The sequence below is a fragment of the Somniosus microcephalus genome, chromosome 7 (assembly GCF_052327205.1).
Source record: "Somniosus microcephalus isolate GS21.2 chromosome 7, FLI_Smic_1.0, whole genome shotgun sequence".
In the NCBI taxonomy this organism is placed as follows: Eukaryota; Metazoa; Chordata; class Chondrichthyes; order Squaliformes; family Somniosidae; genus Somniosus; species Somniosus microcephalus.
Window position 1 is genome coordinate 166,346,646 of NC_140993.1, and position 18,716 is coordinate 166,365,361.

At 48.0% G+C, this 18,716-nt stretch overlaps 1 protein-coding gene across 2 annotated transcripts in view; it reads left to right on the plus strand.

Moving 5' to 3' along the window:
- The window catches only part of LOC147114993 (cysteine-rich secretory protein LCCL domain-containing 1-like), a 114,872-nt gene extending 108,509 nt beyond the window's left edge, over positions 1-6,363 (plus strand). For both annotated transcript variants that reach the window (XM_085993187.1, XM_085993188.1), the window contains 2 exons: positions 2,682-2,815; positions 4,076-6,363. In XM_085993187.1, the coding sequence (XP_085849313.1) occupies positions 2,682-2,815; positions 4,076-4,127 (186 nt within the window). In that variant the 3' untranslated portion in view covers positions 4,128-6,363. The remainder of the gene's footprint in view (positions 1-2,681; positions 2,816-4,075) is intronic.
- The last annotated feature ends 12,353 nt before the right edge of the window (positions 6,364-18,716 follow it).

Sequence of the window (18,716 nt, forward strand, 5' to 3'; positions counted from 1 at the left end):
CCAAGGGCCTCCCTATCTCCCGCTGGCAGGAAGTCCTCCCAGATGTGCTCCACTCAATACGGTCACTATTGTGTACCGCCATTAATGCCACGCCTCATGAGCTAATGTTTGTATTTCCCCGGAAATCCACCTCAGGCGTATCCATACCGTCATGGCTCTCCACCCCAGGCCCGGTACTTTTGCAGAAGCATGTGAGGGGCCACAAGACGGACCCTCTCGTGGAGCCAGTGCACCTGCTCCACGCCAACCCACAATATGCGTATGTCTGGCACGCCGACGGACGGGAGGACACTGTGTCCATAAAAGACCTCGCCCCAGCCGGTAACAACAGCAACAACGACAATGACTACAACAACAACAGCAACAACGACAACAACCACAACAACTACTACCCACCCACTCCACCCACTATTCTTTCATCACCCCCGGAAGAACACCAGCCAACGGTACCCCCACCACCTACTCCTTCAACAACCCCGGTGGCACCCCCGGCAGAGACCCAGGAGGTCACCCGGGACACCCAGCCGGCACCTGCGGCACCGCAACCGTTACATCGGTCACAGAGGACTATCACAGCCCCGGACAGACTAAATCTGTAGAAGGGGTGAATGTGATGAAATATGTCATTCATCAGACTCTGTATTTAACTACATATATTGTATTGCCTGCTCCGGTGTTTTACCTTGTATTGTTATAGTGCACCACCCCCTTTCTCCCCATTGGATGTGTCGGCTCCGCCCACACCTGGCCCTACTTAAGACAAACGCAGGCTTGTCTTGCAGCAGAACAGCAGAACGCTAGGTGAAGACACAGGCATCTTTCTTTGCAAATAAAAGCCTTGTTTTATTCAGTTAACTTTGAGTCTTGAAGTTATTGAGGCGCATCACTCAGACCAGTTGCTCCCAGACATGGGTGCAGTAGTTTGTATCCACTTTGGCCTGTAGCATGATAGGGAGAATGAGCACCTATCCGCTGACCACCTGGCTCATGACTCCGGTGCGCAACCCAAGCACAAATGGGCAGCATGCATATAATGAAAGCCATGCTGACACATGGAATGTGATTGAGCAGACCATTTGCGTGCTTAAACAACACTTCCACTGCCTGGACCATTCTGGAGGAGCCTGCAATACTCGCCAGAGCACATTGAAGGTGGCAGGGCAAGTTAAGAAAGCAGTTAAAAAAGCTTACGGGATCCTGGGCTTTATGAATAGAGGTATAGAGTATAAAAATGTGGAAATTATGATGAACCTTTATAATGTGAAGGCCTTAGAGAGGGTTCAGATTTATGAGAATGATTCCAGGAATGAGAGACTTCAGTTACATGGATAGACTGGAGAAGCTGGGGTTGTTCTCCTTAGAGCAGAGAAGATTGAGAGGAGATTTGATAGAGGTGTTCAAAATCATGAGGGGCCTGGACAGAGTAGCTAGAGAGAAACTGTTCCCTTTGGTGGAAGGGTCGAGAACCAGGGGACACAGATTTAAGGTGACTGGCAAGAGAACCAAAGGCGACATAAGAAAAAACTTTTTTACTCAGCAAGTGGTTAGGATCTGGAATGCAATGCCTGAAAGGGTGGTGGAGGCAGACTCAATCACGGCTTTCAAAAGGGAGTTGGATAAGTACCTGAAAGAGAAACATTTGCAGGGCTACGGGGAAAGAAAGACTTGCATTTATATAGTGCCTTTCACAGCCACCAGATGTCTCAAAGTGCTTTACAGCCAATGAAGTACAGTCACTGTTGGGAAACGCAGCAGCCAATTTGCACATAGCAAGGTCTCACAAACAGCAATGTGATAATGACCCAATAATCTGTTTCTGTTCTGTTGGTCGAGGGATAAATATTAGTCAGGACACCAAGGATAACGCCCCTGCTCTTATGAAATAGTGCCATGGGATCTTTTACATCCACCTGAGAGAGCAGACAGGGCCTCGGTTTAACGCCTCATCCGCAAGACAGCACCTCCGACAGTGCAGCACTCCTGCAGCACTGCACTGGAGTGTCAGCCTAGCTTTATGTGCACAAGTTCGTGGAGTGGGATTTGAACCCACAACCTTCTGATTCAGATGCAAGTGTGCTACCAACTGAGCTACAGCTGACACTGTGAAAGGATGGCGGCGTGGGACTAGCTGAAGTGCCCTTGCAGAGAGACAGCATGGGCTCGATGGGCCAAATGGCCTTCTTCTGTGCTGTAACCATTCTATGATTCTATCTGGAGTCTATTTTTAACACCTTTCACTCCTGCACAGGATACAAGATGAGTTCATCACTATTGCCTAATACCCTGTAAATGATTTCTATTCCATTTTGCAACCGTAATTGTCCCTGTATCTACTTTATTGATATTAGCGTGGCCAGTGCTCCTCTGGACGCTCCTCTCTTTTTCCTTCTAAGCTAAAAATACACTGTCCTAAACGCTTCATTCTCTTTACGTCCTCACTGTTTTGGTATGAAGACTCACTGCACACTCTTATATTTTGACTTATTTTGCACAATGAAGTTAAGATACCAAAAGCAAGCAGCAGTTCCACTTTCAAGTATATTGGTTTGTTTTGGCTGTCTAACATAATTTCAAATCCAAAGTGCTTTGTGTTTCCTGATGCTTGTGATTGAGGGGTGAAGCCGCACAGAGACAAATTTATTTCATATATCAATTATTTTTTACGTTTTATTTACCCCCAGAGATCCAGTATTTGCAGAGCAGCAGTACATGCCGGGGTCATTCGTAATCATCAAGGAGGTTACATTGACGTAATGCCAGTTGACAAGAAGAAACATTATGTTGGCTCGTACCAGAATGGAATATTCTCCGAAAGGTTGGAACAATAATCTAAAGCAGCAGACTTAGTCAGATGCCAAAGTTAATTTTTGAACAGCAGAGCTTATTGAACTTATTGGCTGGAGAGAAAAATATAAACAGGCTGAAACAGTCTGTCCCATCCCAATGTTGTGCAAAGTAATTAATGAATTCAGTGGAGGGTATGGTATGCAGAACTGCCTGGCTCCTGTAAGCTGATAAAACATATCCCCCTAAAAGCTGCTTACTAATACAGCATCACAACAAATTTTGCTTTTTATAACTGTTGTGTCTGTTCTTCATAGACCAATAGCGAATACTATAGGATGAATTTTGGGATTCATTCATTGTTGAGTTTCTTAATATTGACTTTGGAATCATCCTGAATGTTATTACTTTTTTTAATCCATAGGAATTAAATTCTGATAAGAATTCCAAATCCTATTGCACATAAATGTACACCACATATAGTGCAAGAATCTTAAAAAAAAGATTCCTATGAACATTCTAAAAGTGTGTCCACTGTAATTAATACACTAAGAAGCAGGGTGAAATACTACTATCAGCAGTAAAGAAAACAAGTTTGAAAAAAATCCAAGTTAACTGTATCTACACAAATATTCTTATATTAAATAACTACATTGCTAATACTAATGCAAATGACGCCAGTAATAAGGTCTATCGCCACAGTCAATCCTGTAGATCACCATCCAGGCAGTTTTGGATACTGATCAGGAGGAAATGCTGATAGAAATACAAATACCCTCTTCTAGGTAAGTCTTTTTAATTTTTTTTTTCAACATAGCTGGCTGAGGTAGCTCATTTTGAAATTATTCCCTCCTAAAGAAATATCTGCTTTAAGTACAAACTATAGTGCACAGAGCCTGTATTCAAGCTCTGCCCACACCTTCATAGCACAAGAAGCTAAGCCGATGTCATTATTGTCTGGCACTAAGAACTAGTGTCAACTAAACTGACAATGGCCTAGCCTCACCTTGTTCAAAATTCATATTAGTGCTATATACACAATACGATTAGACATGTGAATATCCTCCTTACAATATTTTAGAAAGTTGCTTTTATTTGAAAGCATTTTCCTTTAGTAGATTTGTTGCATACAGAGATTTTTTTAAGTTTGAGCCTTTCTAATAAATGAACAGATACTTTTGGAGTATAAAATTAGATTACTTACTACAAGAAATAGGATGTTGTAACTTTAGAATCAATTATTGGAAGATGACTTAATATTTAACAAATGTTTTTTTCTCTTTTCTTTTAGCCTTAAAAATCCACCTGGAGCAAAAGCATTCAGAATATTTGCGGTCATTTGATTCCAGTGAGAAAAGAATACGTTAGTGCAGGACTTGGAAGAAGCAAATGAAAGTGTTTCAACTATTTCCTGTGCTTTTTGCTGAGTTGTGATATTGGCAGAAACAGTTTAATCCATTACGAGCCAAAAATTTCTGTACCATATATTGAAAAAGAGTATCGCTGAACTTCAGAAACACAGCTAAGAGGTACTTAGTAAGTTAATAATAAAACTGCCACATTTTTAATTATACATTTACACTTCTAAAATTACTGTTATCTAACAGAATGCTGCTAACTCAATGACACAACCAAAAAAAATAAAAAATAAAGTTCAAACTGAAAACCAAGATTAGGTAGGATTAACCTAATGCTTTGAGAACCTGGCAGTTATTCCTGCAGGCCAGGAAGTAAATCAATTATAATACTGTTTTATTGGTAGAAATGATCAGCTTGTAGAGACAATGGGGGAGATATTGGAACTCATTGCACCCGTTTTTTGGGTGAAAAAAGAGCATTGGGGAGACAAATTTTGCAGCATGATCTCTTGCACCGGATCTCCCCCGGAAGTGCGCAAACTGGCAAAATGGAAGCCAGTGATTTTTATTAGTGCCCACCTGAAACAGGAATTAGGCGCCTTGAATATGCAAATTGTGTTCCTAATACCTGTTTTAGGACTCCATACCAAATTTGTCATCAACTGAGCAGAGCTTGCCCCTCGCATGCTCTACCCAGTTGATCTAGGTCTTCAGCGATCTAATGAGTAGTCCTTAAAGAGACCATTGGAGGCCCCCACAAAAAGGTACGTGAACTTTTTTATAGTTTCATATCTGTGGAACCAGGTGGATTAGGAGTACTCCTTCTGTGTCCACTAAAGTACTGTGGGCCATTGCCAGCTCGGGCTCACCCCCCCCCCTTTCGGTTTGCCTCCCCCACCCTCTCAGGATCTACCTACAGGCTGGCTTGGCGTTGGAGCTGGCTGGATTTCCTGAGGTCCCAACCTGTGAGCAACATTGAGATGCTCGATTGGCGTCTGCAGCAGATGAGGCCTGAGGCCCAATTTCAAGCAGGCCTCAGGCAATGGCTTTGGGCGCATGTTCACTTCACCTATTTCACACTATTCCAATATTCGTGACATCAGTTATAGGCACTATTCCAAGTTATAGGCCAACATGGTAAAATCCAGTATATAAATCACACTTTCACACCAGCATTTTTAAAGTCATTAAATGAAGTTCCAAGCAAAATTAGCGTAGTTTATGCACAGGTGGGACATATAACCTAGATTATAAAGTACTACTTTGGAAAATAAGCTAGCACATTTACATTCCATGTTTTGGTATGTGAAACATGGTATAAAGGTGATGTTTGTTTCTATTAAAAAGAACTATATTGCTTACAGACCACAAAGCTGTTGAAAATTATTTATGTTATTTTATTATCATGGTAAAATTTCCTTTTGTACTCATAACTTTTAAACATTTTATGGAATCTGTCTTTCAAACAATGCTGTCTGCCATTTTGTATCTCTACTACCTCAGATACTGTACTTGGTTGTAGTATATGTGCTTACACAGACTTTTTTTCAAATCTGAAAATGCATCCTCTCAAATATTTTGAATTAAAGACCCTGTAAACAGTAAATGTTGCACTGTTGTTGTTCTGTTTGTCTTCCATCGTTGTACACAGGAAAGGATCTTTTTGCTCTCCAGAGGCAGTTTTGTTTGCCCATATCCATATTTTTGAGAAAAATAAAATGAATTAGGAGAATAATAAATTCAAGTCTTTTTAGATTATTTCAAACATGCTATTTTAGTAAATCTGTGAAAACGTAGATATACATGAAGAGTTTTCACTGCCATTTTAAATATTTCTGATTATAAATTATTTTTGGTGAGGTCTACGTGGGCTATTCAGCTGTGTGTCACTGTGTCTGTCTGTAACTCTTGGATAACAGTTGTAATTATCTTCCCTACACCAATACAGTGTGTCGAAGACTGATTGCGTCAAATGTTCAAATTTCTATGTAAATGTGTCTGATAGTGTTAAAACATTGTTAATGTGCCTGTTTGTGCTTCTCTATCGCTTGTAATAGCTGGTTTGAAAACTGCCAACCAGTTGTATCTGAATCTTGTACCCCATTTGTTAACAGCCTTTATTAAAATCATAACAAAATGTTAAAGCAGTGTTGAGGTTACTGAAAATATTTATTGTATGCCGCTAAATTTGTACAGTTCTAATAATAAACAGACCTATTAACATCAAGGCAAAACTTGGTGGTTTTTCATTTATAATACTGCTGGGAAGAAGAAGGAATGGGTCGATTTTAACTCGCCCTGCCCAGCGGGAACAGGCCAGGGAGGCCGTTAAACTCGATTGAATTTACTTATTCCCCGTTCCTGTTGTAATTAATTTAGAGGGCTGAGGCACCTGCAGAAAGCAGCCAGGTGACTTGAGAATGCATGAAAACCACGGTCTCATGATGTAATTAGGAGCCCAATGCGATTAAAGCATGGTGGATCAGAGGCTCCGCTCAGCGGTCAACCCACTGAGTAAAACTTTGCAGGATTGACTTCAGGGATTGACTGACTGGAAGTACTGTTTGAAGGGACTCTTAGCTGCAGGCACACCGAACATAAGGATCTGCATGCTATTGTGCTTAGTAGAGTTCCAAGGGATTTTTTGAGATTGGAAATTCTATGGCAGCAAAAATCAGCACCTTAGCAGGTCAGTTTCAGCAAAAAAAATGGCGGCCGCCTCACTTCCAGCACGGGCCCCGGCAGCCGCCATTTTTGTCAGGTCGGTAGCGCGGCCGTCGCTTGCATTCGTCAGAAGAATGCAAATCAGTCAGATTATGACGTCAGTCAGCGCGCAACACTGATTTGACACAATCTGCTATTTTGGACGTCTCCGCTTGACTGCACACCCGCTCCAAATCATGCACAGCTGAACATGTGGTATTTAAAGGAATCATCAAGAACTTGCAGGTAACTTGCTTTCTGATATCTACAGGTTCTACATAAGTTTGAGCAACTGTTTGCAGCTTTCTACAGTTATTTAAAGTTGGTAAGATGACACGGACTGGTGCTGCAAATGGAGAAGGCCTTGCTTCTGATTTCAAGGGTTCTGCTCAGACCACTTACTCCCAGTCATGGGGGCTCTATATGCAGTTCCCCTTGCACTGCAGCATGACAGGGAGATGGAGCAGAGGCAGCGAAGAAGAGGAGAAGCTGCTCACAGAGGGGCAGGAGGGCTCTCAGCAGGAGGTCTTACCCACCTAGGGTCTTCCGAGCACCCTTCTCCCACCTGCACTTAAGCCAGGAGTAGTGTATTCAGAGGCTCCACTTCACCAAGGAGGTGGTCACAGAACTCTGCCACCTCTTGGAACCAGACCTGCAGCCTCAGAGCAGGGTGACGACAGTGCTGTCAGTGGCCCTCAAGGTCACCGTAGCCCTGAATTTTTTCGCCACCGGATCCTTCCAGTCTGCAGCAAGTGACATAGCTAACATCTCCCAGTTCGCCATCCATTGCTGCATCCAGGATGTCACAGAGGCTCTGTACTCCAGGAGAAGGGACTTCATTGTCTTCTCTCTGAACAGAGAGAAGCAGAAGGAGCGAGCACGTGGCTTTGCCAGGATAGCGGGTTTCCCCATGGTGCTGTGTGCCATCGATTGCACACACGTGACTTTGCGGGCACCATATACCAATCCTGAGATGTACCGTAGCTGCAAAGGCTACCACTCACTTAATATGCAGTTGGTGTATGACCACGCCCAGCACATCATGATGGTGAGTGCCCGGTATCTTGGCAGTAGTCATGATGCCTTCATCCTGCACCAGTCCAGTGTGTCAGCAATCTTCCAGCTACCACGTCAAACCCGAGGGTGGCTGCTCGGAGACAGGGCTATCCGCTCTACACCTGGCTGATGACTCCTCTCCGCAACCCCACCACTCATGGCCAGCAATCATATAATGAGAGCCATGCTGCCATGAGGAACCTCATCAAACAGACCATCGGAGTGCTAAAGCAACGGTTCCGCTGCTTTGACCGCTTGGGAGGAGCCCTCCAGAACACGCCATTTCATGGTGGTGTGCTGTATCCTCCACAACTTGGCCATCATGAGGGCCCAGCCCTGGTCACCACGGGTTCTGCACCCACCTCAGGAGGAGGAGGAAGAGGAGAAGGAAGAGGAGGAAGGGAGGAGGTAGGCAGCAGATCCCCGTTCCGGACGGGCTGTTCATGAGCACCTCATCAGAATCCGGTTCCCCTGAATGAAACCCCAGATCCCCATTGCTCATCACTTTCCCACCTTACCATCCCTCTGTCACAGAACAGCACAGTGTATTCTTGGGCACAAAGCTGTATTGAGAGCCACCACAAAATAAACATTCCAAACATAGTTTATAAATGAATCAATGCAATACTACGTAACAAAGTCAACTAATCATCCTTGTGCATGCCCTTAGGGTCTGTCTTTCATGTTCCTTTGCATATCCTAGTGCTCCTATGCAGTACTACCCCAGTGGCTGCAGCATGGCTGGTGGAAGGCTGCTGACTTTCAAGGGAAGAGGCTGCAGATGGCCTTACAGGGCGACCTCAAGCAGCACTGAGCCTAGAAGGCCCGGCTGTAGAATGCACCACTTCGGCATAGGCGGCAGCAGTCTGGACTGGCTGGCTGACAGGCAACGGCAATGATACTAGCGGAGTGACGGGTGGGAATAGGAATGCTGTCATCCTGAGGGAGAATAGCAAGTTCTTGCTCCATGGAGCCACTCTCACTCCACTGGGGTGGTGCCTCAACATTCCTAGCCCACTGTGGGAGCACAGATTGCTGGACTGCTGTGAGACCTGCAAGCCCCTTTCCACACTTATAAACCCAGCCACGATGGCATCAGCCTGAGCTTCCGTGGCAGCAAACTAAGCCTGCATGGGAGCAGTCTGAGCTTCCACTGCAGCACTTAGATGTTGGGTCGCTTCTGCTCGTGCTGCAATGGAAGCTGCAAGATGGCCCAGCACACCCAGCGTCAAGGTTGGACCCACAAGTGTTCTAATGGAGTTGCCCATCATTCCATCCTGGAAATCATGGGATCCAAGCTCCATTCAAACCCCGTGCAATGTGAGAGCCGGACTCCTCCATGCTCCTTGACACTGACAGGAGGCTCTCTGGCAGGTCTGCCATTGCACCTACCATTTCTGTGTTTATGCCCATCACCCTTCTTCTGAAGGCCGCCCCATTGAAGTCATCATCTGAATCCTGTGCAGCAGAGCTCATGTGCGAATGAAGAGCTGACACCCGAGTTACCCTTTCCCCCTGTCCTGGCTGCAGTCCACTCATGCCCGGTGACTCACCACGTGCTGATCCCACCTCTATACTACCCTCTAAAGTTGGCGCAGTGCCATTTTCTGAGCTGGTACCTGGGAGTGTCAGAACGAGTGACAGTGCCTCTTCTTCTCCTCTCTCCTCCTCTATTAGTTCGGGGACAGGCTGGGCTGCTGGCAGTTCTTGGGTATCTGAAAGGAGAAAGGCACAAGGATCAGGTTGTGGTGAGGGAAGGGGAAAGCAAGAGGTGCATGGTTACACTATCAGCAGCTTGTAAGAGACAAGAGAGTGTGGAATGAGGGGGAAGTGGGATGTGAGAAGAAGGATTAGGAATGAGCATACTGTCATCAGCAATGCTGCCAACCTCTCCGCTTGCCACGGCCTCAGTGACCACCCCTCCAATGATCTCCAGCACCATCTCCTCCAGCACAGTAAGGTTTTGAAGACATGCTTCTCCCCATCTGTCTGCTGCTGCTCAAGGCAGTAGTCAGCCACCTTGGCCTGCAAGAGAAAGGGAAGTGTGTCAGTGACTATGGTGCAATGTGTTTGGGTGATGTGCCGCCCATGATTGAATAGCTGGCAGTATGTGCAAGGAGTGAGATGTGGGTGTGAGTCTTGCTGCAGTGGTAAGCTATGCTTGTGAGGTATGAGTCGTGATTGCTAGAGATTGTTGGTAGGTGAGTGATGGGGGTGTGGTGCATTGAGCAATGTGTGAGGCTAGTGGTGCAGTTTATTTTTTCTTATTCATTCACGGGATGTGGGCATCACTGGGAAAGCCAGCATTTATTGCCCATTCCTAATTGCCCATGAGAAGGTGGCAGTGAGCCACCTTCTTGATAACTGAGTGGCTTGATTGGCCATTAGAGGGCAGTTAAGAATCAACCATATTGATGTGGCTCTGGAGTCACATATAGGCCAGACTGGGTAAGGATGGCAGATTTCCTTCCCTAAAGGACATTAGCAAACCAAAAGGGTTTTTATGATAATCCAGTAATTGCATGGTCACCATTACCGGTACTAGCTTTTTTTAAATTCCAGATTTATTTAATTTAACTTCCCCAGCTGCCATGGTGGAATTTGAACTCCTGTCTCTGGATCATTAATCCAGGCCACTGGATTACTAGTCCCATAACATAGCCACTATGCTACCTGATAAAGTTTGTGGGATATGGCGTTTGAAGATACATTTACTCACCTTGACCACTCATGTGAGGTCCTTAAACTTCTTGCGGCAATGGATCCAGGTCCTGGGGGCAACACACATGGCACTGACGGCTTGGGCTATCTCCTCCTACTGCTTTCTGATGTTCTGCCTGGAAGGTTTCCTGCCCCCCGTGGATAGAGGATTGGTCGTCTTCTGTGTACCCCCAGGACTAAGGCCTCCAGTGCTATATCAGAGAAGTGCCTACCATTTCTCTTCCCTGTTGCTACATAGCTACATCCAGAGTGACAATGAGGAGCTTCTGCAACAAAGCACCTCCCCTTTAAGAAGTGCAGAGAGCCTAGGCAAAATTTTATTGGCCAGTAGACTGCATACGATATTGGCCCCACACTTGAGCGCTGAGCCAACCAGCAGCACATTTAGCACTAAGCTCAGTGCTCCAATCATTATAATGAGCAGGCAGCATAAATTTTGTGTGCTGCCTGTACCACTTTGAACGGGTGCGGGCACATCACACTTCATGCTCCCCGTGCCCGTTTTCGGGCAAAATCCAATTTCACTCCCAAAGTTCCTGTGCTGCTGCGATTAAAAAAAAACTGCTCCTCAAAATCTTCAATTACTTTACTCCTTTGATACTATTTAAGATAAATTGAACATAATGGGGGTAATTTTAACTTTGATTGCCAAGCGAAAAATGGGTGATAGCAAATTGGTAGCCCATTTTACAACTCGCCCAGCTTTCTTTTCCTTTGCAATTGACTTGTACGGGGGTGATTTTGTGAATCACAGAATCACAGAATCACAGAAACCCCACAGTGCAGATAGAGGCCATTTCGGCCCATCGAGCCTGCACCGACACATATCCCACCCGATCCCCGTAACCCCTACACTAACACATATCCCACCCTATCCCCGTAACCCCACGTATTTAATCCCCCTAACACTAAGGGTCAATTTATCATAGCCAATAAACCTAACCCGCACATCTTTGGACTGTGGGAGGAAACCGGAGCACCCGGAGGAAACCCACGCAAACACGGGGAGAATGTGCAAATGGGGGCGCGTTGGAGACAGGACTGCTGCTTGTCGAGTTGATGTCCCACCTCCATCGATTTGTGGCCAACCCATGCTATTTTCCCTTGATTGACCTTGTTAAACCCGCCCAGCGGGCTTAGCAGGCCAATCAAGGGAAAGTCGGTTACAGAGCACATCAACATATGACGTTGCATCTGTCAAAAATTATTGACAGATGAATTGTCATTGTTTGACAGCATACAAGACCTCATCAACCTTCTTTCTTTTACAGAAATTAGATGGTTGTTGCATATGAGAACACAGAGGTCCGAGACTCTCCGCATACAAACCGACTGAAGCCTGCAGGAAGAAACAAAGGTAAGTACATTTTTAAAAACACTATGCACATACCTCAGACACTCACTTCTACACTCTTACACCCATCACTTACCTTCACACCACACTTTTGCACCCCCTGACCCCCGTAGACCCAGTACTCGCCTCACTGAGCTGGCATGTTTTGGAACCTTCGGGAAGCCTGCACTTGTGAGGGCAAAAAGGGGATAATCCTATTTTCTGCCTGTTAATAGGCTTTAATTCCTTCTTGCCTCCAAGGAGACGGGACCTGGCACAGGACGGCTACCCACCTCCTGGGAAGATGGCATGGAGGCACGTTGGGCACCCGCCCCCAAATTCTGCCATTTTCCCAGCAGTTCCGCCTCCATACCCGCCTCCCCAGGGTCGGCAAAATCACCCCCCAAGTTTGTGTTGAGTTTACTGATCCCAACTGGCAGTAGGGCACTATTGATTTGAAGAGGGGAGCAGAAATCAGCCAGGGTTATTACTCCTGATCTTAACCCAGTGACGTATGCTAGAAAGTAAGCGTGTGTGGACGCCACGTGAGGACAAGATTGGGCTCAGCAGCTATGATGCCTTCAGGTTGAATAGCCTGTCTACATGATTATATAGGCTCACAAATTAAGAATAATCACTTGGGAGAGGTACCAGCAGCTGCCGGTATCGGTGGAATCATACTCCAGAATCAGTCAATGCTTTTGGCAGAGAAGTGTAGGAAATTCTGAAAGAAGAAGAAAATTCATTCAACATTTGAAAGTAGTCCTGGCCAAACTGTCTCTCAACGGCTTCGCTACCTCCCATTGAATATAGTAGGAAGGAGGCTGAGCCATTCCGAGCAGGAAACTGGATTCTGCATTGCCGATCCCAGCCTCCCTATAAGTAAGAAGATGGAAGCTGCAATCAAAATACCTTTTAAAATTGGGAGACGGAAGAGAGCAGTAGGTGACACACTGGCCTTTCACCTCCATGGACTGAGTTTCCAATCCAGCCCGGAGTGATGGGATGAAACCCACAGCATAAACTGGGCTAGATCCTGACTTTGTGCAATAGTATAAAACGGGTGATAGCGACTCGGCAGTTGATTTTACATCTCCCCTGATTTTTCTTTCCATTGACTTTAACATGCAACTACGTGACAAGCTATACTGACCCAGCAAACCAAGCTTCTAAAGAAAAAACTACCCAAAGACCAAGAAGGCCTTATAACTATAACCATTTGTGTGTATGTGTGGGTGGGGGGGATGGAATCTAGAATGATGACTCCATATTTCCCAGGCAAATCTTGGGGCCATGCAGGCCTGGTAAATTTAAATTATTTTTGATGGCTTATTGAGGCTTCCGTCTGCTCTCAGTTATAGCAGATCTCCAGTGATCCAGCACAACCTGACTACAAGAAACTGGGCTGTGCGACCCTGGCACAGAGTAAGTAACGGACTACTCCCAGGATTTTCCAACCTCTCTCTCATTTGCATCCAATTACAGTCACCTTTCAAGCGTGCATCAGATTGGCCCTGGTTGTGAGGCTCACAGTGGACCAGTCGCCTCTGACACTTACATTTAATGTTCACAACAGGCACGTAGCCACGGTGTGGCTTATGCCTTCAAGAGAGAAGGGGAGAGGAGAAAATTGGTGCAAGAGGGAAAAAAGCTGTTACGTGAATCTTCCAAATTCACTTTACTAGCCTGATTCACTTACAGATGTGAAATATTTTAACATTTCCAAACCCTCAACCAACATGGTAGAATATTTTGTTCCAGATATAACTTGATTTATTTTATCAAGCAGGTCATGTGCATAATATTTTTTGCAAAAGACTGGCCAAGTTGAATTTCCACACATTTAATAGAAAAAGTAGATGCATTGCTGGTCATCTTCCAAAATTCTATAGACTCTGGAACAGTTCCCATGGATTGGAGGGTAGCTAATGTAACCCCACTATTTAAAAAAGGTGGTAGAGAGAAGACGGGGAATTATAGACCGGTAAGCCTGACATCGGTAGTGGGGAAAATGCTAGTGTCCATTATAAAAGATGTAATAGCAGAACACTTGGAAAATAGTGACCGGATTGGACAAAGTCAACATGGATTTACAAAAGGTAAATCGTGCTTGACTAATCTACTGGAATTTTTTGAGGATGTAACTGTTGAATAGGTAAGGGAGAACCAGTGGATGTGGTGTACTTGGATTTTTAGAAGGCTTTGGATAAGTTCCCGCATAAGAGATTAGCATGCATAGTTAAACCACATGGGATTGGGGGTAAGGTACTGACTTGGATAGAGAACTGGTTGGCAGACAGGAAGCAAAGAGTTGGAATAAATGGGTCTTTTTCCGAGTGGCAGGCAGTGACTAGTGGGGTACCACAGGGATCGGTGCTAGGACCCCAGTTATTCACAATATATATTAATGATCTAGACGAGGGAACTAGATGTAATATCTCCAAGTTTGCAGACGAAACAAAGCTGGGTGGGTGTGTGTGCTGTGAGGAAGATGCAGAGAAACTCCAGTATGATTTGGACAGGTTGGGTGATTGGGCAGATGCATGGCAGATGCAGTATAATGTGGATAAATGCGAGGTTATCCACTTTGCTGCAGTTGTACAGGGCCTTGGTGAGACCACACCTTGAGTATTGTGTGCAGTTTTGGTCGCCTTATCTGAGGAAGGATGTTCTTGCCATGGAGCAAGTGCAGCAAAGATTCACCAGACTGATACCTGGGATGGCAGGAATGACGTATGAAGAGAGATTGGGTCGATTGGGCTTGTATTCGCTAGAGTTTAGAAGAATGAGAGGGGATCTCATTGAAACTTATAAAATTCTAACAGGATTAGACAGACTAGATGCAGGAAGGATGTTCCCAATGGCAGGGGAGTCCTGAACCAGGGGTCACAGCCTAAAGATAAGGGGTAAGCCATTTAGGACTGAGATGAGGAGAAACTTCTTCACCCAGAGAGTGGTGAACCTGTGGAATTCTCTACCACAGAAGGCAATTGAGGCCAATTCATTAAATATATTCAAGAAGGAGTTAGATATATTTCTTAAGGCTAAAGGGATCAAGGGATATGGGGAGAAAGCAGGGATAGGGTACTGAATTTGGATGATCAGCCATGATCTCATTAAATGGCGGAACAGGCTCGAGGGGCCGAATGGCCTACTCCTGCTCCTATCTTCTATGTGTCTATGTTTCTATAGGGACGTTGTTGTGAGACTGGGAATGACTGAAATTTATCAAGTTCAAGGTAAGGAAGACAGCAGGAATACATTCAGGATAGAAGTGTGGAGGGGTGATTTTGGGATTTGTTACACAAAGACACTAAGGGGGAGAAATTCAGTGGCCTAGAAATTCAGTCTGGACACTTTTGGGGCGCTAAAGTCGGGCGCTCGCTAAAGTTAGCGCCCGCCGGAAAGTGTAGGCCACATCGCCGAAATTCAGTAGAGTTGGCCCTAAGCTTGGCCGAGCGCTGAAACTGGCGTTGAAATGCTGTGTTCCGGCGCTAAGCCGGCGATGCGGCCTAATAACGCCGAAGCCGGGCGCAGCGCAGGTGCGGTCATGTTTTGATTGACAGCAGACACCCTGACGCCGGCCAGCTCTTAAAGGGGGAAGGGTCAACTTTGACTGCTGCCACGCCCTACATACTGGAGCCCTGCAGCTAGGCCTCAGCACTACTGGTGTGCCAAAATAGCGCCTGGAGCAATGGAGAGGGCCCGTGAGCGAGCGCAGCGCTTCTCAGAGCATGCTCTGAGTGTGCTCATTCATGGTGTGGAGAAGAGAAGAGAGATCCTGTGCCCGGACAGTGGCAGGAAGGCTCCCAGGAGCCAGTACAGGAGAGCCTGGGGCAAAATCGCCCGCAGGGTGTCATCGACCTGTGATGTCCCCAGGAGTGCGGACCAATGCAGCAAGAAGTTCAACGACCTCACTCAGATGGTCAAGGTGAGTACCCTTTCCAGTGTCCCCCTCATCCATGCATGTGCACCTCACATTATGGGCAAAGGGACCTCAAAGGCCTAATGGGCAGCCCTCCTCCCGCAGCAATGGCACTTGCATGTTCATCAATAGCACTTTCTGCACTTAACACACTGGCCAAGCTATTCGACCATGGGAGGCAGTGCACCCAGCAACAGGGCACCACACTGGCCAAGCTATTCGACCATGGGAGGCAGTGCACCCAGCAACAGGGCACCACACTGGCCAAGCTATTCGACCATGGGAGGCAGTGCACCCAGCAACAGGGCACCACACTGGCCAAGCTATTCGACCATAGGAGGCAGTGCACCCAGCGACAGGGCACCACACTGGCCAAGCTATTCGACCATGGGAGGCAGTGCACACAGCGACAGGGCACCACACTGTACTTAGAGGCCGTCCTTTCTCTTGCAGGCCAAGCTGGCGAGCAATGTAAGGAGCCAGGCTGTCACTGGTGGAGGCCGTCCCGAGTACCAGGCGCTCACTGATCTGGAGGAGAGCGTGGCACGACTCATGCGTGGCTGGGTGACTGGCCCTGTCGCGATCGGCAAGGCGGACCCTGTACTGGTACCCACTGGTAAGGACATGACCGGTTGCACCTCTCTCGTTGCCCTCGCGCTTCAGATCTACATCCTTTCCCACTGACCGACAAATGCGCATAGTGCACCACTCAGGCCTCCCTCGTTGACGGCCTGTCCTCACTCTAAAGCTACTCTTGTGCCTTCCTGCTTTCAGCTGGTGAGGAGGAGGTGATCCCTGAAGCGCAGAGAGCCAGGCCCTTGGAGGAGGAGGACATCGAGGACCAGGAGGAAGGCGGCACATCGGGGGAACCCTCCTCCGCGCCAGGGGATGGCAATGGAGGGGAGACGTCTGGCCTGCAGGAGAGCCAGGGGGAGGTATTGGAGGGGAGGGCCGAAGCTGGTCCCAGTAGGGTGGACGCACGCGGGAAGGCTCCGGCAGCACGCCGGCCTTCTGCCCAGAGGGGGGAGGTGTTGGAGGGGAGGGCACAACCTGGCCCAAGTGGGGTCGACGCACGCGGGAAGGGTCGGCCAGCTCGGCGGCCTTCTCCCCGGAGGGAGAGTCCGCCCTCCAGTCCGGACACGGTCCTCGCCCAGGAGGTGCGCGTCCTCGATGAGATGTCGGCGGCGTCTGAGCAGCGCCACCAAGAGTTCATGGGGGTGGTCGAACAGATGCCTCACGCCATTGAGTCCCTGGCTCAGAGTGTGGTGGCTTTCGGGGAATCACAGGCCAGGGGGTTCGAACAACTCACGGCAGCGCATGACAGGGGTGTCCAGCAACTGGCCGCAGCGCACGACAGGGGTGTGCAGCAACTCGCGGCAGCGCAGGACGCGGGTGTGCAGCAACTGGCGGCAGCGCAGGACGCGGGTGTGCAGCAACTGGCGGCAGCGCAGGACGCGACTCGCGAGATGAGTGGTGCCGTCCACACACTGGCAGAGCTGATGCGGGCACATACCAGGGCAGTTCAGGCACTCACTTCTGCCACACTCGCTGTGGCACGGAGGCATCGCCATGGCACCCGCCGCCCTGCTGCAGCACAGCGGTCTGGCCTCCCCCAGATTGCTGCGCTTGCTACACTGCCAGCCCGGCCGAGTGCCAGTGTCTCTGGCGAGCAGCGCGCACCTGCCATCAGCCAGCTTGCCCCCAATGGTGCTGCCGACACTGCCACTCCCCCAGCCAAGGTGCGACGAGCTGCTGCTAAGACTGATGCTGCCCAGCCACAGCTGCAGCAGTCAGCAGGCGGCCCCTCCCGGGCCAGGCCTCGTCTAGGCCGACCCCCAAGGGCATCTGCCGACATGCTTTGTGGCCCTCATGAGCCTTCCCCCAGCCTCGCCACACCCGCAGGGCCCAGGTTGAGGCGGAGCAGCAGGTCGGCCAGGGGCCGGAGAAGCCTGTCTAAGGACTCGCCCTCTCGGCACACCCATTAGAGTGTGGTGAGAGCGGTTTCTTTTATATTGGGGGGCTTGTGTTGTGGGGGGCATTATTTTGTTAAGGCCGAGGATCAAGGCATTTTTTGTTCTCATGGGGGTGTCTCTGTTGTGGGGGGGGGGCTTATTTTTGTAAGGCCGCTGTTGAAGGCCTTTTGGATGGGCAAGTTTTGTTAGTCCTCCCCAGGTTTTGGGAGTGACAGATGTTTTTGACTGTTTTTTGGGGGTCTTGTCTGTTTTTCTGTTTCATGTGGGAAGGGCCCTGAGTTTGTGAAATAAAGCTTTTGATTTATTCAGCATGTCCAGGTGTCATGTTTGAAGTGGTTTTTGCGTTAACCGGCTGAGGGTTTGCGGAGCGGCTGCCTCAGGTGCGTTCATTGCCACAGGCCATTCCCTGACAGGGGGCCTAGAAGTGTCGATCAATAAGCCCCCGGCAGACAGCCCTTGGCCCTTGTCGCTCACTCCTGGGCTGGTCCTCCTCCTCCTCCTCCTCCTCCTCCTCCTCCTGCTCGTCCTCCTGAGGTGGTGGTGCAATGCCAGGTGGCAGTGCCTGAGTCCTGCGGATAGCCAGGTTGTGCAGCATGCAGCACACGACGACGAACTGGGAGACTCTATCCGGCGAATACTGAAGAGATCCTCCGGAACGATCCAGGCAGCGGAACCGTTGCTTGAGGACGCCTATCGTTTGCTCGATGATGTTCCTTGTGGCTTGATGGCTTTCGTTGTATGCCTCCTCCGCTGGGGTCCTGGGCGCGCGGAGCGGGGTCATGAGCCATGTACACAAAGGGTAGCCCTTGTCCCCGATAAGCCATCCCCTTGGTGGAGGCTGTGCCTCGAACATGTCAGCCACA